We start from the raw sequence: 26,046 nt of genomic DNA, 5'->3' as shown, positions 1-26,046 counted from the left end.
GCATTTTGATTAATAAAAAACAACTACATTGCTGACCTAACTGTTGCAAGTCTGATTCCGAATTTTACTACCAATATCCCGGGATTCTGTATTCTGTCTGCGTCTTGTAATAGACGAGTAATTTACAAAAAAAATTCTGTAATTTTAAAAGGATATAATCCTTTTAGGTTAAATCCCATGTTTGGTGGTTGCTGGTTATTTTTAACTGTTAGAAAAGGCAAGTGGTGTTGGGGTTTTTTTTTCAAATGGTAAACATATCAAATGGATTTTAATGTATCCATGCCCTTGTAGCTTTGTGAACCCAAACAGCATGGTACTAATACATTAGAATCAGAAAGTGAAACTGTCCTTTTAGTTTTCAGTCTTGACAGAATCCTCTTTATGCATTATTAGAATTCAGTTTTGATTCACTATACTTCATGTCCATGACACAGTAGATTAGTCTTGGACTTTTTAATTTTTTTATGTTTAACAGTTAAAAAAAAAAGCTGTTATGAGGATCTTTGAAAACGCCTACTGTAAAGGGCAGCCCTAGCTTTTATGGAGGATGCTTTCTGTGTCATCAGTAAGGCTACATTTTAGTCTCGGGTATTTTTAATAAAAGTCATGGACCGGTCATGGGCAGTAAACAAAAATTCACAGACCATGACCCACCTGTGACTTGTACTATACTCCTGACTAAATCTTGGGCGTGCTGTAGATGCACTTGGGGGGCTGTGGATGCTGGGGGGTGGGGAGAAGGGCAGTTCAGAGTGGGTGGCCCAGGGGTTTGCATGGGGGGGGGCAGCCTGGGAAGCGTTGGCTGGGGTGGCAGCATGGGGCACCACAAGTGCACAGGGGGTGATCAGAGGAGCTAGTGCTGGGGGCAGGGGGAGGAGGGTTGGCAGGGCTGGCAGGTTTCCTACCCAGCTTCTCAAAAGCGGCGATCTGTCCCTCCCTACGCTCCTAGCTCCACGTGCTGCCAGCTCCGCAGCCCCCATTGTCCGGGAACTGCGGCCAATGGAAGCTGTGGAGGCAGTGCCTGCGGGCGGAGGCAGCACGCAGAGCTACCAGTTGAGGGAGGGACATGTTGCTGCTTCCAGGGAGCTCCCCCAAGGTAAGTGCCACCCTGAACCCCCTCCCATACTCCTGCTGCTGTGGGGGTGGTATGGCCTGAGATTGCCCCAGCAGCAGTCAGTGTGATTGGCCCAGGAGCTGCTCGGGCAGCCCCAACTGCTTCAGAAATCATAAAGGAAACGGAAAGTCAAGGAATCCGTGACCTCCCTGACAAAGTCACAGCCTTAGTCATCAGTAGATGGCAAGGACTGCAGCAGATGGAAGAAGCAATATAGGCTACCTAAAGACAAGGCTGTGGCTGATGCTTGTTCCACTACCACTGTCATAATTTCAGGTAGCTGCACCTCTGGCCCCCTCGGTGATCTGCTCAAGGAATGCCCCCTTAGGTGCTGGGCCTCTAACAGTCACCTCTCTCTGGGCAGGGCCCTACATTCCTCTCCCTCCAGACCAGGGCTTTAGATTGAAGCCCCTGGCAATTCAGTGATTATCCCAGCAGGTCTGACCCAGCTGAGCATCTGCAGTTTCACACTTGCTCTCTCAAGGGTGAAGACACTGGTTCACCAGTGACCAAACAGCCTTATGCAGAGCACAGTATGTTTATTTTTAGGACAGAAGCATTACAGAGAAAACCTATCCTAAGCAACAAAAAGTCTAAATGCGTGCTTCAGCTTACTAGGTATCTCTCATCTTTTCTGTAGAGACCTTATCAGTTCTTCAAACCCTTCAGCGGAGTTTTTTCCCCTCTTGGTTAAAAAGTCACGTCAGTTTGCTGGATCAAAATGCACCCCTTCCCCCAGTCAGTTCATGCTGGCTTTTTATACCACAAGGTCTTTCTTTGTTTCCTGGGTCTCTTCAACCTGATCTGTATCAGTATATGCAATTCACCCCACGGGGTGGTACTTCTCTTGATTTATTTACCTGTCCCAGGATCTGCAGTAATTCCCCCTCACCTTGATTCTAGTTCCTAGATCAGGAATGGGCTTTTTGCCCAAGGGCCACATCTGGGTATGGAAATTGTATGGCAGTCCATGAATGCTCCTGAAATTGGGGTTGGGGTGCAGGAGGGGGTGAGAGCTCCGGCTGGGGGTGCGTGCTCTGGGGTGGGGCCAGAAATGAGGAGTTCAGGGTGCGGGAGGGGGCTCCGGGCTAGGGTAGGGGGTTGCGCATGGGGGGAGGGGTGAGAGCTCTGGCTGGGGGTGCGGGCTCTGGGGTGGGGCTGAGGATAAGGCGTTTGGGGTGCAGGAGGGTGCTCTGGGCTGGGACCCAGGGGTTCGAAGGGCGGGAGGGGGATCAGGGCTGGGGCAGAGGGTTGGGGTGCATGGGGGGAGCTCCGGAGTACAGGCTCCTGGCGGCGCTTATCTCAGGTGGTTCCCAGAAGCAGTGGCATGTCCCCCCTCTGACTCCTACTTGGAGGCGCAGCCAGGCAGATCTGCTGCGTGCTGTCCTGTCCGCAGGCACTGCCCCTGCAGCTCCCATTGGCCCCGGTTCCCAGCCAATGGGCGCTGCGGGGGCGGTGCTGGGAGGGGGGGGACAGCTTGCTGAGTGGAGGGCCCCTGGCTGCCCCTACACATAGGAGCTGGAGAGGGGACATGCTGCCGCTTCCGGGAGCCGTGCGGAGCAGTCCCAACCCTGATCGAAGCGAGGCAAGTCCCAGACCCTGCTTCCCAGCGGGAGCTTGAGACCAGATTAAAATGGCTGGCGGCCCGGATGCAGCTCACAGGCCATACTTAGCTCACCCCTGCCCTAGATAGAGCTTGGTAACCCTCCCCAGCCAGCCAGCATGCATTGCCTGGCTTACAGAGGTATAGATAACATTTATAAATTTGATACAGTACTCTCAAACATATACCTATGTTTGTCATATCTGTTAGAGAGATCATCAAAACTTTTTATAACCTAGATCACTAATAGAGTAAATGTCTTGCTGACCACTTCCCTGCTCACGTGCTGTGATATGACCCACTTCCTCTTCCGCTAGCAATTGCAAAACATTCCTAGGTCAGCTATAGCAATTTCTTATTTTACTAACATTACTTTTACATGTATTTCATATACATTTTTTATATCTCTGTAATGCAGTTTAGCAGCTAGAAACAATAAGAGCGTCAGCCCATGCAAACAGCCAGCTCTTCATAAACCACAAGCAGCTCCAGACCACTTGTGTCCACAGATCACAGTTTAGGAACTACTGCTAGCAGCAACCTAATTGCTCAGGGCAGATAAAATTGATGGGCTGATATTTCGTTATCATTGATTGTGGTAACCTGTTCATTATCAGACTTGTAGCACTCTGTTTATTCTGAATTCTGTGCCAGGAAGCAAATTTTAACAGAAGAGGAACAAGAAATGCTCAACTTTAGTTCAACAGGGAACTTGCCTGCTGGCTATATTATTTTGCTAGTAAATATGGCTTGATAACTTTTATTTTATTAAGACTGTTTTCCATATCTCACCTCATTTTTTTTAGAATACTGTAGAACCCATTAACTAATTAATCTGTTGTTTACATTCAGGGATGCGATGGTGTTCTTGTGTCTAAGCAACATAGCAAATTTCATGCATGTGTACACACCACCAACCATCAATTCAGTACTCTCTCCACCCAAGGTGATCTTGTGATCACAGCTAAAATCATGGAATGGTTAACAAAGAATTTGAAGTTAAAAATATAATTCATGCCGGTCAGCATGGTTTTATGGAAGGTAGATCTTGCCAAACAAACCTGTTGTCTTTTTTTTTTTTTTTTTTTTAAAAACAAGATTACAGGTCTTGTTGATATAGTATACTTGGATTTCTCCAAGGCATTTGACTTAATACCATGTGACATTTTGATTTAAAAATATGCATGATATGAAACTAACAGGACACACATTAGATGGATTACAAACTGGCTCACTGATAAATCTCAATGTGTAGTTTTTATTGGAGTCATCAGTGATGGACCCTGTTTCTAACCAGGTTCTCCAGGGAACTGTTCTTAGTTCATAGCTATCTAATATTTTATCAGTGATCTAAACGATGATATAAAATCTTTGGCGGTTAGGTTTGCAGAAGACACACACATTAGTGGAGTACTAAATAATGAGAAGGGCATGTTACTGTTACAGAGTGAGCTGAATTGCCTGGTTAAATAGTCACAATCCAATAAAATAAAATATATGTTAAGGTACTACAAGGTACTACACCTGGGAACAAAGAATGCAGGCTATGCCCAGAGGATGGGAGACTGTGTCTTGGAAAGCAGTGACTTGGAAAAGCTTTTAGGAGGGTCATTGTAGATAATCGCCTCAATATGAGATCTCAGTAAAATGCTCTGGTGAAAAGGGCTAATGTGATTTTTGGACATATAAAAAGGGGGCTATCAAGTACAAAAAGGGAAGCGTTCTTGCCTTTGTGCACAGCATTGGTTAATTCTGGTGTCTGCGCTTCAAGAAGGATGTGGAAATACTGGAAAGAGTTCAAAGAAGGGCCACAAAAATAATCGAGGGACTAGAAAGCGAGATTTAGGATATAAAGTTAAAGGTGTTCAACCTATTCATCTTATCTCACTCTGTCTAGGTACTTATGTGTGGAAAATGTATCTAATAATGTGGGAGGCTTTTCAAACCTGCTGACTAAGGCATAACAAAGATCCAATGGCTGGAAGTTGTAATTAGACAGATTCAGTGTTGAAATAAGATGCATTTTCCTGGCAGTAAAAGTGTTTGAATATCAGGACATCTTACTGGGAAGGTGGTGGACTCAGGATTGCTTGAAGTCTTTAAAATGAGATTAGATATCTTTCTAAAATACATGCTTTAATCCATCTTCTGGGACGAATTCTATGGCCTAAGTATGCAGGGGGTCAGCCTGGACGGTTGTGGTGGTTCCTTCTGGTATTGGAGTCTGAATCCTTCTTTTCATTCTCTCCCTTCATGGGCCATAGGGAGAACGGGAGCTCTGCATTGCCCTTAATATGCTCATAATATTTACAGCTCTATATTAAGACTGAGTATAATCAAGTCCCTGGCTTCAGTCATTCACCTGCAGGGATCAGGAGGGAATTTTCCCCCCCTAATGCACAGTTAGCCAAATTAAATATTCTGGGTTGGGGCTGGTTTTTTTGTTTGCCCCCTCTTAAGCATCAGGGATTGGCTCAAGCTGGGACAGGACATCAAATGGTGTGAACCAGTGCCTTGAACAACAGGGGAGGGGAGGGGCCGGGGACGAGCCTCCCGGGCAAGGAGCTCAGGGGCTGGGCAGGAGCATCCCGTGGGCCATAGTTTGCCCACCTCTGATCTAAACTCTAATGATGGTAGTGCCTTACATTGTTTCTTCTTTGCTTATTTGGGATCTGTTTCTCAAAACACTCATCCTTTTATGGAGGGCACTGTAGAAGTGCAAAAGGTTATTACGCCTAAATGTGGACTCACTTATCTTCATTAGCCACCACTTTAATTAATTTCAACTTTCATGATCTTATTTTTGTAAATAAAGTGGAAATATCTGTTGAAAACGATCTTACAAAATGGTAACCCTTGGCAATAGTATGTATGTAGGAGGAGCAGTGCGGTTGAAAGGGAAGACAAGGTGCTTGTTTTTTCAGGGACATCCTTAAACAGTTTTGTAACACCTTTCTCGCATCCTAACATTATAAAAGTTGCTGTTTCTACCCCGTTGTTTTGATGTATCCGTATATTTATCCATAACGGCCAAGCCACATCTGTCTCATAAATTCATTGCATATATTTCTCCACTGTTCCTCCATTCTAAAACACATTGAGTCCTTGCACACTTCCTGATTAAGGATTGTGCAGGTTAGACACTAAAAAGATGATTTTGCTTCCCAGAGCCATGCAATACACTTTCTTCAATGGGGCAAATAAAAATATATGTAGAACACTTTTCCAACTGAGTAATGCTCTGAAGCTGATCTCTCTCAAGTACGCAGAAGGGAGAGTCCATCTTCCAATGTCATTCTATAAGATTGCCATGTAGAACTGATTTTTATCTCATTCTGTTTATCTGAGAGGTTTCTTATTTTTTAGTATTTGTATTACAGTAGCATCTAGAAGCCCCATCTGATGTTGAGGGCCCCAGCGTGCTACGCATTGTACAAACACATAGTAAAAGACAAGCTCTACCCCCAAGGCGCTTACAACCTTAATACGCAAGATAGATAAATGGTGGGAGGGGAAACAGAGGCTTCTCTGCTAGTCCTCTGTATTTCCACAGTTTCTTCTGAATCTTATCATGTTCAACACATCTAATGCTCCACCCTTTTAGGTAATAGGATCCCTTTTTATACTTGGCCATTATTTTCTGTTGATTTTTTTTGCTGTAATATTTTTTTCCTTGTATGTATATCCTGTACAGAGTCTGATTAGCACCCATTGAAAGTTTTTTTTCTGTTGATTTTGATGGGAGTAGGATGAGGTTTACAGTTTGTAATCCAGTTTCCCTCATCGTTAGGAACCCAAATTTCCCCTTAACTGTGGGACTTCTGACCTTATCCACTGTATTGAGCCTGTTAATTGTCTTAGTCATTAAAGTTTTGAACATGTGATATATTGTAGTGGTGCTCTCTACCACCCCCCTTTTGTTTTCCACCTGTCCTTTGCTTGGTGGATAACAGGCACTACTTACCTAAAGATTTAGGACTTTGTTTTCCATATTTTATTGGCCTCCCAGCACTTGTTGTTTTTCTTACTTTTATTCCATGCTTGCAATACGTTGCTTTTATTTTCCTTTCCAGGTATACTTTCCTCATCTGTAATTCGTCTGCTTTTCTCCATTAAATTTATCAAAGTTTATCACCCCATGATCAGACTGCATACTTTATTTCCTAATTGTACTATGAAATCTTGTTTTATTTGCAGTCCACGTACTGATACATCATCATCCTTTTTATTTCTGGATAAGTGCAGTGGAACCACTTTAATAATGTTTAGAATAAATGTATTCATATAAAAAAATTATTAAAATTGACCTGATTCATTTAGTTTGATTTTTTTTCCCCCCTCCCGTAGACTATGGAAGATTCTATATTGACAATCAGTTTTGGAGACTGGATGGAGTTACCAGGACTGAAGTTTAAGGATTGGGCAGCTAGTAAACGCAGGTAAAGACACTTAAGTTTTTTAAAGTGATAGATGCAGAAAATGTGACTGCAGTAAATAGAACATTTTTTTAAAAAAATTGACAACTGCTAGATAATAGTTTTAATAATTACAGTGGCACTTCTCCTTCCTTGAGTGCCTTAGACAATAGTACACTTTATTTAACAAAGTGGAAACTTGTCATTATAGTTTCGCCTGAAAATTTTTTTCATTATAAACTTGTGTACATAAAGCAAATTGGTAAACTTGCTTTGTATTTAATCTTGTTATTCAAGGTCTCTGACTGAAAGTTTTTAACAAGTGCACTTGTTTTCTCCTGCTATTATGCCAAAAATGAAATTAGTCACTCTTGTCTTTTTCTTTTAAACCTCTCTTTGTCTCAGAAGTTTACATAATGGAATTTCAGGGCCACTTTAAAGTGGATCTGAGCAGTTGTTCCAAACAAATATATTAGTTACTAGTGCCCATTATAAAATATGAGCCAAATGATATATTTAAAAAATGGATTGGATTTTGTAGACATTTCTGAAGCATCAATCATCCCAATGCTTAAGTGATTCATATAGTATTTGGAGTAGTTACACTGTGCTGTTTAAAATCCTCATCTTAAAAATTGAACCTTAATATAGTACTATCTTAAACAACATCTACAGCCTTGTTTTTTAATTAAAGAGCACTTTCTAGCACACTTAATTCATGCTATGCTTATAAACAAGTCCTACAAGTGCTACTGTGTTAAAGTGCTTACTACTATGAAATCAATGCAGTTACTCATGGGAATAAACACTGCACAGTTGTGTTTTCAGGATTGGGCTCATAGATAGAACATGTAAGAATTATTAATTGTGATGATAAATCTGTTTGAAGAGGTTTTAAGGAAAGATTTGAAGAAAGAGAGTGATGAGGAAAAGGAGACTTATAGTTATAGAAGGCAGCATGAAAGAGCACAAAAGAGTGGGAATAAGAACTGAACGTAGGACTAAGAGTTGGAAAGAGCATAAGAAGCAGAAGAGGGAATGGTAGGGGAAGGGGATACCAAGAGAAATTAGATCAGCTGTGTAGGTGGGGGGAAAACTTTGGTGGGGGCTAATAGGTGAGGCTGAGAAGCTTGAATTTAATACACCGTAAGATAGATAGGGCCCTACCAAATTCACGGCCACAAAAAACGCATCACGGACCATGAAGTCTGGTCTCCCCCATGAAATCTGGTCTTTTGTGTGCTTTAACCTTACACTATACCAATTTCACGTTGGAGACCAGAATTTCTCAAATTGAGGGTCCTGACCAAAAAGGGAGTTGCAGGGGAGTCACAGGTTATTTTAGGGGGGATTGTGGCACTGCTGGGCGGCCGGAGAGTGGCGACTGTTGGCTGGGTGCCCACTTCTGAAGGCAGTGCCACGCCAGCAGCTGCGCAGAAGTAAGTGTGGCAATAGCATACCATGCCACCCTTACTTCTGTGCTGCTGCCTTCACAGCTGGGCGGTCGGAGAGTGGCAGCTGCTGACTGAGCAGCACAGAAGTAAGGGTGGCAATACCATACCATGCCATCCTTACTTCTGTGTTGCTGCTGGCGGCAGCTCTGCCTTCAGAGTTCCCGGCCAGCTGCCGCCGCTTTCCATTTGCCCTGCTCTGAAGAAGCGCAGAAGTAAGGGTGGTAGTACCACAACCCCTCCCACAATAACCTTGCAACCCCTCCCCCCACAACTCCTTTTTGAGTCTGGACCCCTATAATTATAACACTGTGAAATTTCAGATTTAAATAGTTGAAATCATTAAATTTACTATTTTAAAAATCTTATGACTGTGAAATTGACCAAAATGTACTGTGACTTTGGTAGGGCCCTAATTATTAAAAACAGCAGCAAAAGGTTGGGTTCACACAGAATGACGAAGATTAAAAAGAAATATTGAACAATTGCCATTCAATGAGCACCATTCATCTTGTATACTGAGTGAGGCAGTGGTTGTGTGGAAAAAATAAAATAATAGAATCTTTAATTACATCATGCAGATGCAGAAGATGACAAATTATGGTTGCTTGAGAAACCTTATTTTTGGCATTTTTAACTTTTGTATGCTTGAGATTGCAACTTTAAAGTTCTTCTAGTGTAGGTGTTCGGGTTTTTTTTTCTTTCCCTTGTAATTAACTATATACATGGATCCTAAGAGAGCCTTCATAAAGATACCTGAATACTTTTTCTTGGATGAGGGAGAAGTTAGTCCTAGAAACCAAATAATCTGAGACAGATTGGTGTGCAAGTGTAGCCTGTGAGTCCACAGTTCTTGAGTTCTAACCTCTGACTTACATAGCTCTGCCCCTGACTTACATAGCCACACACTGAGTAACAATGTCAATTTCCTCATAAAATTGAGCTAATACTTGCCTTCCTACCTACTGCAGGTGTTGTAAGGATTGGTTAGTGTTTGTACGACACTATGAGGAGATAAAATTAACCCTTTCGTAGTGCACTAGTTTTAAGAACTTTTACCAGTGGGGTAAGCGCAGGATTATGTTACACTGACTGAGGGCTCAACACTGCGCAGAGAAAAATGCAGCTTTTGGCCTGAGCCATTATGTTCTTAGTTAAATCAAAATCTCTCAATTTAAATAAACGTGGAAAATAAATATATATATGACAAAAGCAGACTGTGAAGAACTTCAAAAAGATCTCACAAAACTAAGTGATTGGGCAACAAAATGGCAAATGAAATTTAATGTGGATAAATGTAAAGTAATGCACATTGGAAAAAATAACCCCAACTATACATACAATATGATGGGGGCTAATTTAGCTACAATTAATCAAGAGAAAGTTCTTGGAGTCATCGTGAATAGTTCTCTGAAGACGTCAACGCCCTTATATAAATCCATGGTATGCCCACATCTTGAATACTGTATACAGATGTGGTCCCCTCATCTCAAAAAAGTTATACTGGCATTAGAAAAGGTTCAGAAAGGGGCAACTAAAATGATTAGGGGTTTGGAACAGGTCCCATATGAGGAGAGATTAAAGAGGCTAGGACTTTTCATCTTGGAAAAGAGGAGACTAAGGGGGGATATGATAGAGGTATATAAAGTCATGAGTGATGTAGAGAAAATGAATAAGGAAAAGTTTTACTTGTTCCCATAATATAAGAACTAGAGGCCACCAAATGAAATTAATGGGCAGCAGGTTTAAAACAATTAAAAGGAAGTTCTTCTTCACTTAGCGCACAGTCAGCCTGTGGAACTCCTTGCCTGAGGAGGTTGTGAAGGTTAGGACTATAACAGGGTTTAAAAGAGAACTGGATAAATTCATGGAGGTTAAGTCCATTAATGGCTATTAGCCAGGATGGATAAGGGATGGTGTCCCTAGCCTCTGTTTGTCAGAGGGTGGAGATGGATGGCAGGAGAGAGATCACTTGATCATTACCTGTTAGGTTCACTCCCTCTGGGGCACCTGGCATTGGCCACTGTCAGTAGACAGGATACTGGGGTGGATGAACCTTTGATCTGACCCAATATGGCCATTCTTATGGTCTTATGTTCTTTATATATTTTATGCAAAACACTACCCTTAATGCACAGTTAGGGTTGAGAAATCAGGTGCTCAAGTCAGAGTTTAGGTTGAAAGCTTAACCAGCTCTGACATCTGGTATTTAGGCTTTAAAATGTAATCTTATAAATTGTCTTAACATATAACAAACTGGAATTTATATAGTTTTATAGCACAGCCTTCAAATTTGATTTGAAGTCTTAATGAGATCTACAAAACGTACCAAGTTGGAAGAAAATAATTTCAGTGATGTTAAAAATTATGAACTGAGTTTGCTGTTCTCTTGTTTCAGATGATCTAATGACTAATTTTTAATTTACTCAAAAAAAGCCATGAAAATTTCAAGTTGCTGACCATCTTTAAAATTAAAGAACTAATTTTCTTCAAACTTGACTTGTCTTGTATACCAGAAATCAAAAGTTGTATGCAGTGTTGTTGTAGCCATGTCAGTCCCAGGATATTAGAGAGAGAGAGAAGGTGGGTGAGGAAGAAATATTTCCACGGCTACAATTATCAACACCCCCCACAACACACCTTTCAAGATCCATGGGTCCTACACATGCATATCATGGGTGGTATATATCATCCAGTGCAGTCAATGCCTCAATAACAACCATGTGGGTGAAACCAGACAATCACTACACTCTCGAATGAACTCTCACAGGAAAATGATAAAACTACCCTGTCATCTGTGCGTGAACACATTTCACAAGTTGATCATTCTGTCTGACCTGTCAGCCTGCATCCTCAAAGGAAACCTCTACAACACTTTCAAAAGATGATCCTGGGAGGTTAAATTCATAATTTTGCTAAACACTAAAAATCCTGTTCTCAGTAAAGACACTGGATTTATAGCTTTTTACAACAATGTGTAACCCACTAATTCCCCTTTTTGTCCTATGACTACAGGGGTGTTAACAGACAACTTCACATTGAATAGTCCCTTAGAATATGTGCTAACTACTTATGCTAAAGTATCTGTTCAGTCTTGAGACTGGTCTGCATTGCCACTTAAGTCATTGTAAGTTACGTCCCTCGGGGGTGAGAAAAAATCACCCCTCTGCATGACGTAGCTTACGTTGACCCAACGCGGTATCTACACCGTGCTATGTCAGCGGGAGATGCTCTCCTGCTGACTTGCCTTTCAGGGAGGTGGAGTACTGAAGTCAATGGGAGAGCGCTCTACCATTGACTTATTGTGTCTTCACCAGACCCATTAAATTGATGTTGCTGCATCGATCACAGCAGTGCTGATCTAGCGTGCCAGTGTAGAGAAGCCTTTGTATTTAGCTGTGACATTCTCAGTACCTTTCCTAGACATGAAGACGAGCTCTGTATAGCTCAAGAGCTTGTCTCTCTCACCAACAGAAGTGAGTCTAATAAAAGATATTACCTCACCCACTTGTCTCTCAGACATCAAAAGAGCAGTTTACAGTCTTGTCTTCAAACTCCATACAATAAAACATATTGAACTCAGTGTAGTTATGTTGAGAGTGAAGGTCTGAGTCAATCCTGCTTAAATTTGAATGTGTACATTCAATATTTCAAATGTGATGTTTGACCCATCCATTGGAGCATAAATGTTAACTGGAAGCCTTTTGTTTTTGTTTCAGAAGTATAAAGAGTGACAGAGTTATGCCAGAAGAAATAGCTTGTTATTATAAACAGTATGTTAAAGTCATGGGCCTCCAGAAGAACTTCAGAGACAATGCTTACATAACATCTGTTTCAAGACTTTACCGAGAACAGGATGACGAAGATGAAAGCCAAGTGAGTGAAGATATTTCAACACAGCATTTGCAAATGGAAAAGGAAGATGTACAGTCATCACTGATCAAGAGAAATTGGGAAGTCAGAGGTTATCAGAGAACAACAGATGGCTCTCAGGTGCCCTTCTGCCTCTTTGCTGAGAATGTGGCTCTTGCGACTGGAACTTTTGATTCTCCTGGCCGACTACAGGTTGAAGGAGAAGAATTTCCTTTTGTGTTTCATTCCATGTCTGACTTTGGAGCTGCCATCAGCAAAGGAAAACTACGTGGGAAAGTAGACCCTGTCTTAATCGTGGGTGCTGGACTCTCAGCAGCTGACGCAGTACTGTGTGCTTACAACAATAACATCCCTGTAATTCATGTTTTTCGTAGAAGGGTTACTGATCCAAGTTTAATTTTCAAACAGCTGCCTAAAAAGCTTTATCCTGAATACCATAAGGTCTATCATATGATGTGTACTCAGTCACATGCTGTGGACTCTAATCTGCATTCTGCTTACACCAGTTTTCCTGAGCACCGTGTACTTTCCTTCAAGCCAGACATGAAATGTGTCCTACAGAGTGCCTCTGGATTGAAGAAAATCTTCAAGTTCTCCGTAGCCTTAGTACTGATAGGTTCTCACCCTAATTTGTTCTTTCTAAAGGACCATGGTCAGGGGATAGGTCATAGCCCAAACCAGCCAATCACATGCAAGGGTAATCCTATTGAGATTGATCCATATACTTACGAGTGCACTAAGGAAGCCAATCTTTTTGCATTAGGCCCACTGGTTGGAGACAATTTTGTACGGTTTTTAAAAGGAGGTGCACTGGGCATTGCACGATGTTTGGCTACAAGACAAAAGAAGAAACATCAACTAATTGTTGAAAGAGGCGGCGGTGGGGATGGGGTCCCCTAAAACATGCGGTCATATAAACTTTCATATATGGAATTGCAGGCATACTCTAACAAGCAACACATTGACAGCTAAATTCATTAGTAGCCTCTTTTTTGTTATGTATACAAGTCATGCTTGTATTGCCTGGTAGAGGATGCTGACGCTACACTACTTCACCCCTTTCAAAAGACGGAAGTGTGGTCTGCTGTTTTAAGTGCTCTGTCCCCCAACTGGAATTTCTTCCAGATAGACAGCAAATGAGACTAACTTACATTGACTTGCCTGTGGTCTCTTGCTCCAAGGAAAGAGCACACTTACGCTCTGGAAAGAGAATGTCTGCCCAAGCACTGCCTTTTCTTCTTAGTATTTCACCACGCAAAATATACTCATCGTGAAAGTATAAATCAAAGTTAAGTTGTAAGAGCAGAAAGCTTTCCTTATGATGATCTTTGGTCTCAAAGCAAGTGTGTGTATTTTGAACAAGGATTATATTTATTTTGCCATAGTAATACTGGCATTTGTATAAACGTTTATTTAGCCCTTAGTAAAGCAGTCTTTACAAGAAATGAAGAGGATTTCTACAAGTAGAAAAAGATTGGCTTAACAGTTAAACCAGATCCATCATAATTTGGTACTGGGATAAAAGAGAGAACAGCATTCCTTTAAGCTTAGTTGCTAATTTGACAATCCACTAATGTTTTTGTCAAGTGTATGCCTACACTTCCATAAGTGCATAAGGACCATAATATAGGGATTTTATAGAGATCTATTCTCTATTACACTGCTATGTAACTTTCCAAGAATATTCTGGTTTACAGTAAAATAATAAAGTGCTGATGTAAGTGCTCTTACGACAGTGTCAAGATAGTGAATACCTAATTTACTTTTGAAAAAAAATCTGTTTGAAAAGGAAATATTGTTGAGAAGTAACTGTAAAACCTGTAAACAATTTTTCTCACAATACCGCTAAAGAAGACTGAATAGGATCTCTTATCAGGTGGAGATAGAGAGCAGACACTCCCATCTTCCCTTACTAAGTCCAAGCACTGGCTCCTGCTCTTTTCTAAGGTAATGCTTAACATTACAACTAGGATGTCTCTAACCACTCATATTTCTTTTTTAAAAGCCATGGTCTAAAACTGTCACCATACACAAATGACTGAGCCTGTATAGAAATGTTCTTGGAAAATCATCATTCTCTGCTTATGGGAGTGACAAGGATGCAAACTCAAGATTGCAAATGGGCACATACTAAATTTCACACTTCTGGTCTCTCTAAGGTGACACCTAGAGCAGAGGTGGGCAAACTATGGCCCATGGGACCCTCCTGCCCGGCCCTTCAGCTCCCGGCCGGGGAGACTAGCCCCTGGCCTTTCCCCTGCAGCCTCAGCGTGCCGTGCCATGAGTGCTCTGGCCTGCCGCTCTTGTTGGGCAGCGTGGCTGGCTCCGGCTGGGCGGCAGGGCTGTGAGCTCCTGCTGCTCTGAGCAGCATGGTAAGGGGACAGGGAGCGGGGGAGTTGGATAAGGGAAAGGGGTCCCGGGGGCAGTCAGGGAGCAGGGGGCGTCCTGAGGAGGTGGATAGGGGTTGGGGCAGTCAGGAGACAGGGCAGTTGGATGGGTGGAGGTTCAGGGGGTGGTGGTCAGGGGACGGGGAACAGGGCCAGGTTGGCTAGGGCGTGGGAGTCCCGGGGGGCCTGTTTGGGGGTGGGGGTGTGGATAGGGTTCGGGGCAGTTAGGGGACAGGGAGCAGCGGGGTGGGGTCCCATGGGGTGGTTAGGGGCAGGGATCCCGGGACGGGGCGGTCAGGGGACAAGGAGCAGGAGGGGTTAGATGGGTCGGGGGTTCTGAGGGGGGCATTCGGGGGCAGATAGGGGGTGGGACAAGGCTTTTGGGTAGGCACAGCCCTCCATACATTTTCGCAACCCCAATGTGGCACTCAGGCCAAAAAGTTTACCCATCCCTGACCCAGAGTCTCAAGCCCAAGTATTTAGATAAACTGCTATAGACACAACCCAATGTTACTCACTGTAGCTGGGGCAAACAATAAACTGAAAGTTTCTAAATAATAATTTTCAGAACTAGTTAAGTACTCGTGTGTACCCTCTTTGGATAGGTGTTCAGTTTTAGTTTAATCCATTACCAGGCACTTTAACTCAAATCTAATGTGGTAGAAGACATGTTGTCTAATTCAGTTCATTAGTGTCTGCTCTTAAGTGTATTGTGGAGTATATGATGATAGTTTTGGACTAAAAAGGCCTTTATGTACATGAATAAAATGAAGCTCGAACCCCAAAAAGATCACAATGATGGACAAGATATAAGAACCTGACCAGAATACAGAAAAGACCCTTGATAACTTACACTTCAAGACTGTATAATGGGTGATATACATATTCTGTGATCCCAACCATGTGCCTCTTGAGTTGCATTAATTTAGTAATACGCACAAATAGATTGGATAGTGTCCAGTCTGTCTGTGCTTACTAATAAACTTGGGGCTTGATCCTGCAAACCTTTAGGCTTGTTAGTATAGTTACGTAGGATCTGGACTTTTGCGTAAGGGAAGTGAGGGAAAAGTGAGGCACAGGCATTCAAACCATAGTATTTTCAATTGAAGGCTAAGGAATCTACATTTTAAAAACCTAGTTGTGTAGTTTACAAACTTAAGCAATTTATAAAATTCAATAGCATAAACAATGTAAATAAAACAAGGCAAAATTTTTAAATAATTGCTTTTGTTCCCAGTCATGCCCACATGATTTGAATTTAGCCATTTCTTGTTTCATTAGAATTTCCATAAACTATTAACTACTTTTTGTATCTAGAAAACAAAGAGCTATGTGAATAATTGGTTTCAATTGGTGTGTTTTTTGCATAAGCAGACACAGTAGACAAGTATAATCTTTCCCCATCATTTTAGCAGAACTTGTGTAACTATAGTTTAAAACTTATACCTAATTCATAGTTATCTAATTAAGAGATTTTGATTTTATTACATAAGTCGCATACATTAGGTATGAGCTAAAGATTTTATTAAAGAACCTAATTGCGCTTGTAACAAACTTGCAATACTTTTGCATGGCGGTGAGGCAAATCCAAAATTGGAGGTGTTTCAGACATTTATGGTAGATAACTTACAAAATAACATTACAGATTATAAAAAGCATTCCCATCATTCATGCACAAATTTGATTTTTCATGTACTTCTAGTTTAATAATTAAATGGGACAAAGGGACTGACTTAATCACAAAAGCAAAAAAATGTAGAAGACAGACTAGTCCCATCTTTAGCTGCAGCAGCTACTTAGATATTATAAACACTTAATATGATGACAAGAGTTAATTGCAGAGCTTTTTACTGAGGGTCTTATATTGGTATCCATTGCTCTAGGTTTGCAGCACCTCCCAAAGAGTTAGCAGTGATCTCTTCCATTCCTGCCAGTGTTCCTAAGCATTCAACTAAGGTTTGAGTGCAGGTCAATAGGCTGGACAGAGCAGCAGTATTCAGTATGCATGTCTAGAATTTGAAGAATAAATGTTACCTCGCCAGTGTGTAAATAAGCCTTTTTACTGGTTGACGCAGTACTGAGAAATCTTCCCTTTTATGCTAGGAGCTGCTAGTTTTATATTTGCAACTGGCTTTTTTTCACCCGATGAAAAAGCTGTCAACTGTCAATTATGCAGACTAATATTTGGTATTTTCAGAAGACCTGGACTTATTTTACAAATTGATAATAAAATTGCAGTTAACTAAGGTAGCACTAACCTGGATTGTGCAGCAATGCAATTTATATTTTAATGGTTGCCTTTGGTTCAGAAATAGGTTATAATCCAAAGCAATACTGAGTATATCGCCAGGCTAAATTATAGCCATGAAGTTTTTAAAATAATTTGATCCCTGAAAGTATCTTGGAGTTCAACCTCAGAATTGCCATACCAGACCTGACTAATAGTGCACTTACTACGTGCCTGTTTAACAGTGGTAATTGTTTAAAGAAAGGCACTTGTGTAATAATAAACCATGGGGGGAGTTTCTTTTGGGGTCTAGCAGATTGGCTTATAACTTGAAACGTGAGGTCTGACATGTGGCTAAAGCTTTTATACTAGAGAGTAATTGCAGAATTCTTTATTCAGCTACAATACGTAATCTTCTCTTGAATCTTACCAAGGTGTTCACCTAAGGCACTGAGTTCCACAGGTTGGTGTGTTACATTATAAATGTTGTGCCCACTAATCCTGACTGAATTGCACCCTCTTTCTCTACAGACCAGTAGCAGTTCATGTGCTTTGAAGGGAATGCTGGACCTACTCACCTGGCAACCCACTAGAAGAGTTCATCCGAAGTTGTAGAAAATTTAAATCCTAAATGTAATCGTTCAACCCAGCTTTGAGATTAGTTTTGTTTGGTTTTTTTAGACCTGTCACCCTAAGGGGAGATAATGGAATCTATTTACTGGGAACCTGCTCTAAGATAAGTAAACTGAATACAGCTGGATAGGATGATTTAGTGTAATCATAACTGGAAGAAAGACAATTGGCATTCTTCTCGATGGTCTTCACTGATGGCAAGAAATGAGTAGTGAGGAACAATAGGGAGAGAAAGTAGGAAAGATGACCTAGGAAAGATTCCCCTATGACCCTGGAGGGTTTAAATTGGGACCAGAGACTGGAGTATCGCCCTCCTGAAGGAGGTCTCTGCAGATGCTTGCAAACTGAGTTTGTAGATCTGGCAAAAGTGGAGAGACTACTATAGTGCAGCCTTACATCGCTCTCCCTACTAAGGCTGAAGTTCTGACCAGCATGTGGCCATGCTCCATGCAAATAAGCCTAGATGTCTTTGGATGCTGCATTTCTGGAAGCCTTGCATTTTCTATTATGTAACAGTGAATCCATCTGGTTCCTGAAGCTGCAAAAGACTTGTTAAACTTTGTATTTAAAACAAAAAACAACGTGAAAGAGTTTCTCGGTACTACTTGTGGCTGTTTTTGAACTGAGCTGACAAATGGGAGCACATTACCTCAACTGGGGAGAGAAGGAGCATTTGGAATAAAACTGGGAGACTGTTTAAGAACTGTTTTGCCTTCCTGAAAGAGGAAAAAGTGTCTTACTTGAAAGAGCTATACTATCTGGGACTCTAAAGTGATGGCAACTGAAATATGTTTTGACAGAGAAAGCAAGGCTTTGTTGACATTAGCATTCAAATGGAGTCCAAGTAATGGTCTTGAAGATGTCATTCTGGTCCTTGCAGGGGAAATTGTGAGAAGGGCTTTAAGAGGTTTGGCAAGTTTGAGGATGATAGAGGCCAAGGAAGATCTGGATTTAAAACACTGAGGGCAGAAAGTTGCACCTTCAAGGAGTTAAAGCTGAGACCTATGGACAGATCTTCATGCAACAGTTGAATAGTAGCCAGCATCCCTGGGGCTATTCTTTATTCCTCCCCTTAGAAAAATTTCTTTGTGCCAAGACTTTCTTTCTAGATGAGTGCAATGTAAAGATAATTTGTCCAGAATATCTCAAGTCAGATAACAGCTTAGAGACAGAGGGAGAAATATTAAGCCCAGGTCAGAGGGGAAGCGGTGAGACCAAAAAGGAGGCCTACCATAGCTGATATATGCTACTAGAATTACTGTCCCATCCACCTTTATTTTTGTACTGTGTTGTGTCTTGGAGGAATGTGGAAAATGCATAGCAAAGATTGTGACCACTGATGTGACAGAATATGCATCCCAGAGGAATCTGAGTTCTCTCTGGAAAAATATTAATCCCTTTAGCTTTTTGTCAGCTTGCAGACAGGTCTGCCTGGGGCTGCGCTAGCTCTGTCTGGAGTAGAAGACCCATTCCATTTGGCTTATTGATTGCCTATGGAGCCAGTTTGTGTTGATGATGCTTGAGAGTGGTTAAGGACAGAGATGAAAGACGAGGGGTAAAATTTTCAAAAGCACCTACATAGATAAGGGCTTTGAAGGTAAGAACCAAATGTTTGTCTTCGATATAGTGGAAAAAGGGGAGCCAGAGGAAGGATTTGAAGCATAGTGCCAGGATCAACTAGGAAACAGCTTGGCAGCAGTGTTCTGAATGGACCCAAGGTGGGTGTAGTTAGAGTTAGAGAGGAGGTGGTTCCAATAGTCAAGTCATGATATGAGATTAAACAAGAGGTTTGACAATCTGAACAAGGAAAAGGTTGGTTCTTAAAGATATTGAAATGCAGAAATTTCAAGATTTGAATATAGCTTGATTACAAGGGTTCAGAGAGGGAAGTGTCGAAAGTCTTGGATGTTGGCAGGAACAATGGAGCTCGGTCTTTGCCATGTTCAATTTAAGTTACCAGATCAGCCAAGACAGTGATTCTCAATCTTTCCAGACTACTATACCCCTTTAAGAGTCTGATTTGTCTTGCATAACCTCAAGTTTCATCTCACTTAAAAACTACTTGCTTACAAAATCAGACATAAAAATACAAAGTGTCACTGCACACTATTACTGAAAAATTGCTCACTTTCTCATTTCTACCATACAATTATAAACTTGGAATATAAATATTGTACTAACATTTCAGTGTATATTGTACAGAGCAGTATAAACAAATAATTCTGACATTTTAGTTTGTACTGACTTCACTAATGCTTTTTATGTAGCCTGTTGTAAAACTAGGCAAATATCTAGATGAGTTAATGTACCTCCTGCATACCTCTGAGTACCGACAGGGGCACACGTACCGCTGGTTGAGTACTACTGAGCCAAGATGTGGAATAGGTCCTGAGTAGTGAGGCACATATTTGAGTCATAAGCACAAAGATGGTGGTCAGAGCCTATGAAAGTGGGTAAGACTGCCTAGACATTTCATCCAGGCTGTGGAGCACAAAGGACAGATATGTGGAAAACAGCTACTGAAAGAGAGGGGAAGGGGAAGAAAGACCCAGCAAACAACATGCTGAAGGGAATAAACATAGTAGCAAAGGAGAGCCATGGAAGCCAATGGCTAACAGGATTTCAAATACTAGATGGTCATAAAGTGTCAAAAGGAGAGTGAAGCTTCCTTTGTCCAGGAAGAGGACAGTGGAATGAAGAGGGTAGAAGATGGGTATTTCAGGAAATGATTGAAAATGCAGTTGACTCAGTTTGGGAGTTTGGGCAATAATTGGAAAGGCAAGTGAGGTCAAGGTTGTGGTGTTTAAGATGGAGACTAAAGGATGCTTATATTGTGCAGGGAAGAAAAGTGAGAATGGAGCCAAAGAGGGTGAGAAGTGGGATGGGATGGGGTCCCGGGAGCAGATGAAAAGGCTAGAGAACAGCCAAGAAACCTTAGTGGTAGCAAGTGGGTGATAAGGGCCTGCTGGCGATCATGTCTAAGACCTGAGATACCTGCCAGACCGCATGGAGAGGTGGAGGGGAAGTGCAGCACAAGCACTAGACTGCCTGAGGAGGGATGGGGGAGAGCACAAACAGTTTTGAAATTTTTTGATGACGCACTGTCTGCTGGTCATCGAAGCACTCACCTAGGATGTGGGAGAACTGCGTTCAAAAAACTGCTCCAGAGCACATCCCGCTTCCCAGGTGACTGCTGGGCTAGGACTCTCTCCTATTGGAGCAGTTCTACTGTATATGTTATTAAATATTCATTGGAGCAGGGACTTGAATCTGAGTCTCCCACATCCCAAGTGAGTGCCCTTACCAATGGGCTATAGTCAGTCTCTCTCTGTGACCTAATGAATATTTATTTATACAAGAACAGCTCTTGACATGAGAGATTGAGACTCACTTCAGAATAACCTATAGCCTGGTGGTTAGGGCATTCACCTGGCTTCAAGTTCCTGCTCTGAATTATGCATGCTTCCAGTTGTCTTTAGTGACTGGTTAAGTGTGCTCAGAGCCTATGGGATCAGGCCCTGGTAGCAAGATAGCTTTGAGAATCCTGCTTTGGAGCTCAACTTGAGTTAAGAGTCCAATCCACAATGTGGTGTCAGCATTTAGGCTCCTACTAGGTTAGATGGCAGGTGACTGGGGCCTTTGCAGAATACCAATGGTGCCTAAAATTTTGGACTTGGGTATCTAAATGCCTTTGTGAATCTGGGCCATTAGCCCTGTTTCACAGGTAGGGAAACTGAGGCACAGAGCAATGAATGGACTTGACCAAGGTCCCCTAGCAGGTCAGGGGCAGAGCTGAGATATCCTGACTACCACTGTTCCCACTGATAACCTTTTCTTCATCACCTCAACTTTGTCAAGAATAATTATTCTCTCTCTTCCTTGGTTCACAAGCATCCCCCTTCCCATACAGAGAATGAGGTTGTCGTCTTGTGGCTTTTGGAGGACTTCTGCTTATTTTTCTTGGACAGAGCCCCTTTCTGTTTGGACAAGGAGTCAAGAAATGGCATTTCTCCTCATTCGAAGATAAGTAACCTGTGCAGAAGGAAACTTTCCCAGAAGAGGAATAGAAAAAGGGATGAATGCTCATTACAGCCACAAAATAAATCAGTAAAATCAGGCTCCCTGAACATGCAGAGCTACTGGCAGGTTGAGCAATTCTTAGCATTCTCTTCAACGTGCTTGAGCTGTATCTGTCCTGAGGAAGATGTGTGCAAGCCATTTGTAAATGATGGAGATGTGTGTGTAAAAAAAAAAAAAAAAAGCCTTCTCAATTTCATCACGTACCTTTTTCCTCACCATGTGAAAGAGCTGTGTCTTCTTTATAAGCCAAATACTGCGGCCACATATGAGTACATTTACACATGGGAATAGTTCCCTTAACAAGTGCTTTAACTTGAAGCACTAGGGCCTATACATTATATACTTTTAATTTGTTAGTAGTGCTTACTGAGATTATAGAAATAGAGGTGAAGTGGGTTTTGAAAAGATTCCTAGTGCCTATGATGACTTAACACAAATGGTCCCAATAAATAGGTAAGCACGTTTTGATTCTTTGTATTATTTCAAACTCATTGATACAACTCTTATTCCTACTGGAACAGAACAAATGATGAAAGTTTAAAAATGGATATTTGAGGTGATCTGATTTCATTGAAGTTTTGTTTAAAATGAATATTTTCATTATAAAACAGTACAGTAACTTCACTTATTAATTTGGTACATGCCAATACTGAAAAGCTCAGGCTCTCCTCAGCTTTGAAGACACCAACTTTGAAAATAGCAGCAGACTGTTTAACAATTTGAGAAGTCAAGGATTTATGTTAGGCCTTCACCCCAACTAGTGAATGAGAGATCTAAGAGCCAGACTCGTAGGGTATACTGTATTCATAATGGCTCATCACATAACTGCCACTCTTGTGAGAGCACTGACTATTGCTGACAAAGTTATATATTGGAATCTAGATCAAGCCTGTTACGAAAAAGCAGTATCTGGGTGTTTAAAAAAAACCTCTGACTACTTGCCATGTAAAAATAAATGTATGTTTGATAGCTGGCTACATACAACAGCTGTAACGTACATTGATCATTTCAAGGTGGCAGTAACCATCTTGCTAACACATGGAATCTCTCTTATTGGACCAATGTCTGTTGGTGAGAGACAAGGTTTTGAGCTACACAGAACTCTGTGAAAGAAGCAAAACTTTGTGTAGCTCAAAAGCTTGTCTTTTATTGGACCAACTTCTGTTGGTGAAAGAGATTACCTCACCCCCACCTCTCATGGCTACAACAACACTGTAAACTACCTACAGTGGTTTAAAACAAACAAACAAATTCCCCTTAAACTTAAGGTAACTTAACTTCAGCACCTGTATGCATTTCTGCAACAGAACTGGCTCTGTTATTTAAAGTGAAATTTTGTAAGCCTCTTTTAATGTGATGCAAGGTTTTATTTTAAATGTTACCTATGACTCTGTCCATATTAGGTTTGAAATAGTAGCCACAGCAGTAAGTATCATTGTGGAGGGCAGAATTCTAAAACTTTCCTGCCCACTATAGACAGGGATTTTATTCTGACACCTATGTTATCCAACTGGTAAACAGCATTGTTGTTAGTATGCTCAGAATAAAATCTCTCTCCACACCAGGTGAAGGAAAGCTCATCTAGAACGTGCTAGCCATGATTTGACTTGTGGTTAACAGGTCTGGTTAACTTTTTATTCACATGGTGCACAGCATTAGATGTATTCAAAGAAACTTAAGAGGTCTGTGGATGGCAGCAGCATTCTGAAGACTGCCCAACTTATTCAGAGTCAGAAAATGAGGTTACTGCCCCCCACCATGTCTGTTTTATGTAGTTTATGTATTTGTGCTTTGAGCCCTATTGTACAGCAAATTATTACTGTTATACAAAAAGCTAAACAAATTAACCGGGTCTTTTTTCAGAACAATAGAGTAATAGCAGAAGTGTATCTCAAACCAACAGAAGAAAGCTTGAAGTGAAGCCGTAAATATCTAGAAAGTTGTACTATAGCACTGCTTTAAAGCAAATGAGTTTAAAGTCTTGAAACCAGAAATGTGGACTCTCTAAATGCCACAACAATGTAAAACTGGTTCTGTTTTCCTTTAATAAAAGCAGGACTTAAAACTACTCTTACAGGTAATTTAGACTTCCCATATATGTTGTACACTGGAACCAGCAACCAGGGTATCAAGATTTTGCTGTAGGTTCATTGTAAATTCTCTTGAATTTATCTTCTCCTTTTCACATTAGGATCATATCTGCAGTAAGAGGGGGGAAAAATGTTATAAGTAAACAGATACCAACTATTTATTTCAGATATTCAAAGCTAAAATGTTTGATTTAAACAGTTAAAAGTTGACATTTCCTTTTCTGATAGGGTCAGGAGTACCCTCTACTCCCACCTAAGTCAACAGATGTTGAGGACGTTCAGCCTCTTGCAGCACTGTTTTTTATTGCCAGTAAAATAAAGAGAGTTACACCTGAACTGTGTGCCATTTCTAGAATTTGTGAGTAGTTTTTGTTAAAGGTAACTTACTACCTTCTGGGATTTTTAGATGCTTTAATATTGCAATCAAATGAAAATCTGTAGACACATTTCACCATGAAAGCTATTTCTTGCTGCAAGAATTTTCATAGGCTAATACTGAAAGGACTTCCTCTCAATAACAATGAAGTTACTGACAGTGACCATGTCATATGGTACAGCTCAGTTCAGGGAAGCATTTACCAATCCCTTCCACTTCTCCTCCCACACTTGATTCTTCTCCAGCTCCTTCCTACCACTTGATCTTTTAATGAACTTTTTTGATAGGGTACAAAATGATTAACTAGTGCCCAGGAATGTGTTTATACTTTGAATTCAAACCCTGTCCTTTTTTCTCTCCAGGCCTGCCTCCCACCCCCAGCCCAAAACACACACAAAAACCCCTTCTTTGCTTCTAACCTGCTTTGTTTTCACAGATAAATAGGTTACAGCCGCAACCAAATGATCAGACAGTTTTACTTCCCTTAAATCGGATTCTATTTACTCCGCTTTCTTTTCTCTCTCAGACAGGAAAATGTCACAACTTGCGACCCAATTTACATCACCACTTAGCAATGACCTGTAATACATTTCAAGTTGTTTCTTGGCAACTCATTTATCCTTTTTGGGGAAACAATGAACTGTGAATAACTATCACAGAATGCATCCTGTTAATACACTAAAAATTTGGAAAGGCTCCTTACATGTTTGAATATGCTATAATTCTTTACACTGCAAATCACTAGTTCAGCTGGTGAATTACAAATGTGTTCTGTAATAGAGTACAGGCTTTTTTTAAAAAAAAGAAATCACATTTTGTTTAAATTAGACATAACTGATGGCAATTCAAGTCCCACAGCTACTTCTAGTTCCCTCAGATAGGGAAACTAAAGATACTGCATATACCTTCTGGCTGAGTGAAGCAGGATGTTTGACTATTTCTGCACTACGCCACTTTTAGCTACAGGGCTGTTGCTACAGCCATGTTGCCTAAAGGCCCGCAGTGTAGCCGCTGTTTGTCGGCTCCCCTGCCACCAAAGCACTGTTCACACCAGCATTTGTCGTCGACAAAACTTTTGTCTTGGGGGCGGGGGGGGGGGGGGGGGGGGGGAGAGAGGGGTTTAATACCTCTGAAAGACACAAGTTTTGTCATTCAGTTGCCAGTGAAGACATAGCCCTATGCTCAACTTGATGGCATTTCTCTGCTTGTCTGGCTGGCTATAATGCTGTATGCAGGAGTGTTGTAGCTGTGTTGGTCCCAGGATGTTAGAGAGACAAGGTGGGTGACATAATATCTTTTATTTACACGACAGCTAACGTTGGCATGATTTATGGCACTTGAGGGGGTGAATAAATCACCCCCCTGAGCAACATAAGTTACACTGACATAAGCGCTAGTGTGGATAATGCTATGTCAATGGAAGAGCGTCTCCTGCTGACATAACTACCATCGCTCGGCTGGAGTAGTAAAGCTGACAGGAGACCTATTGCCTGTCAGCTTAAGAATGGCTACACTAGTAGAGAGTACAAACTGTCTAGTGCAGCGGTTCTCAAACTATAGGTCAGGACCCCATTTTAATAGGGTCACCAGGGCTGGCATTAGACTTGCTCAGACCCCGGCTGAAGCCCAAGCCCCAGCCCAAGCCCCACTGCCCGGGACTGAAGCTGAAGCCTGAAGGCTTCAGCCCTGGGCAGTGTGGATCAGGCTTCAGCTTCAGCCCTGTGTGGCAGGGCTCAGGTTACAGCTCCCACCATCCAGGGCTGAAAGCCCTCTGGCTTTGGCTTCAACCCCCTTAGG

The 26,046-nt window shown here is 41.6% G+C and overlaps 2 protein-coding genes across 5 annotated transcripts in view; one reads left to right on the top strand and one right to left on the bottom strand.

Moving 5' to 3' along the window:
• OSGIN2 (oxidative stress induced growth inhibitor family member 2) overlaps positions 1-14,100 on the top strand; it is a 29,308-nt gene extending 15,208 nt beyond the window's left edge. The window contains exons 5-6 of one of the 2 annotated variants that reach the window (XM_077810048.1): positions 7,065-7,156; positions 12,306-14,100. In XM_077810048.1, coding sequence (XP_077666174.1) covers positions 7,065-7,156; positions 12,306-13,356 — 1,143 coding nt within the window. In that variant the 3' untranslated portion in view covers positions 13,357-14,100. Of the gene's footprint in view, positions 1-7,064; positions 7,157-12,302 lie in introns of both variants that reach the window. The other variant, XM_077810047.1, reaches the window with a different exon arrangement.
• A 2,011-nt stretch (positions 14,101-16,111) lies between these two features.
• The window catches only part of NBN (nibrin), a 71,871-nt gene continuing 61,936 nt past the window's right edge, over positions 16,112-26,046 (bottom strand). For all 3 annotated transcript variants that reach the window (XR_013345113.1, XM_077810043.1, XM_077810044.1), the window contains one exon: positions 16,112-23,982. Coding sequence is in view for 2 of the 3 variants with exons in the window: in XM_077810043.1 (XP_077666169.1) it covers positions 23,952-23,982 (31 nt within the window). In the remaining variant the exon portion in view is untranslated. The remainder of the gene's footprint in view (positions 23,983-26,046) is intronic.

The sequence above is a fragment of the Eretmochelys imbricata genome, chromosome 2 (genome assembly GCF_965152235.1).
Source record: "Eretmochelys imbricata isolate rEreImb1 chromosome 2, rEreImb1.hap1, whole genome shotgun sequence".
Taxonomy (NCBI): Eukaryota; Metazoa; Chordata; order Testudines; family Cheloniidae; genus Eretmochelys; species Eretmochelys imbricata.
This window is presented reverse-complemented; position numbering and strand designations above follow the sequence as displayed.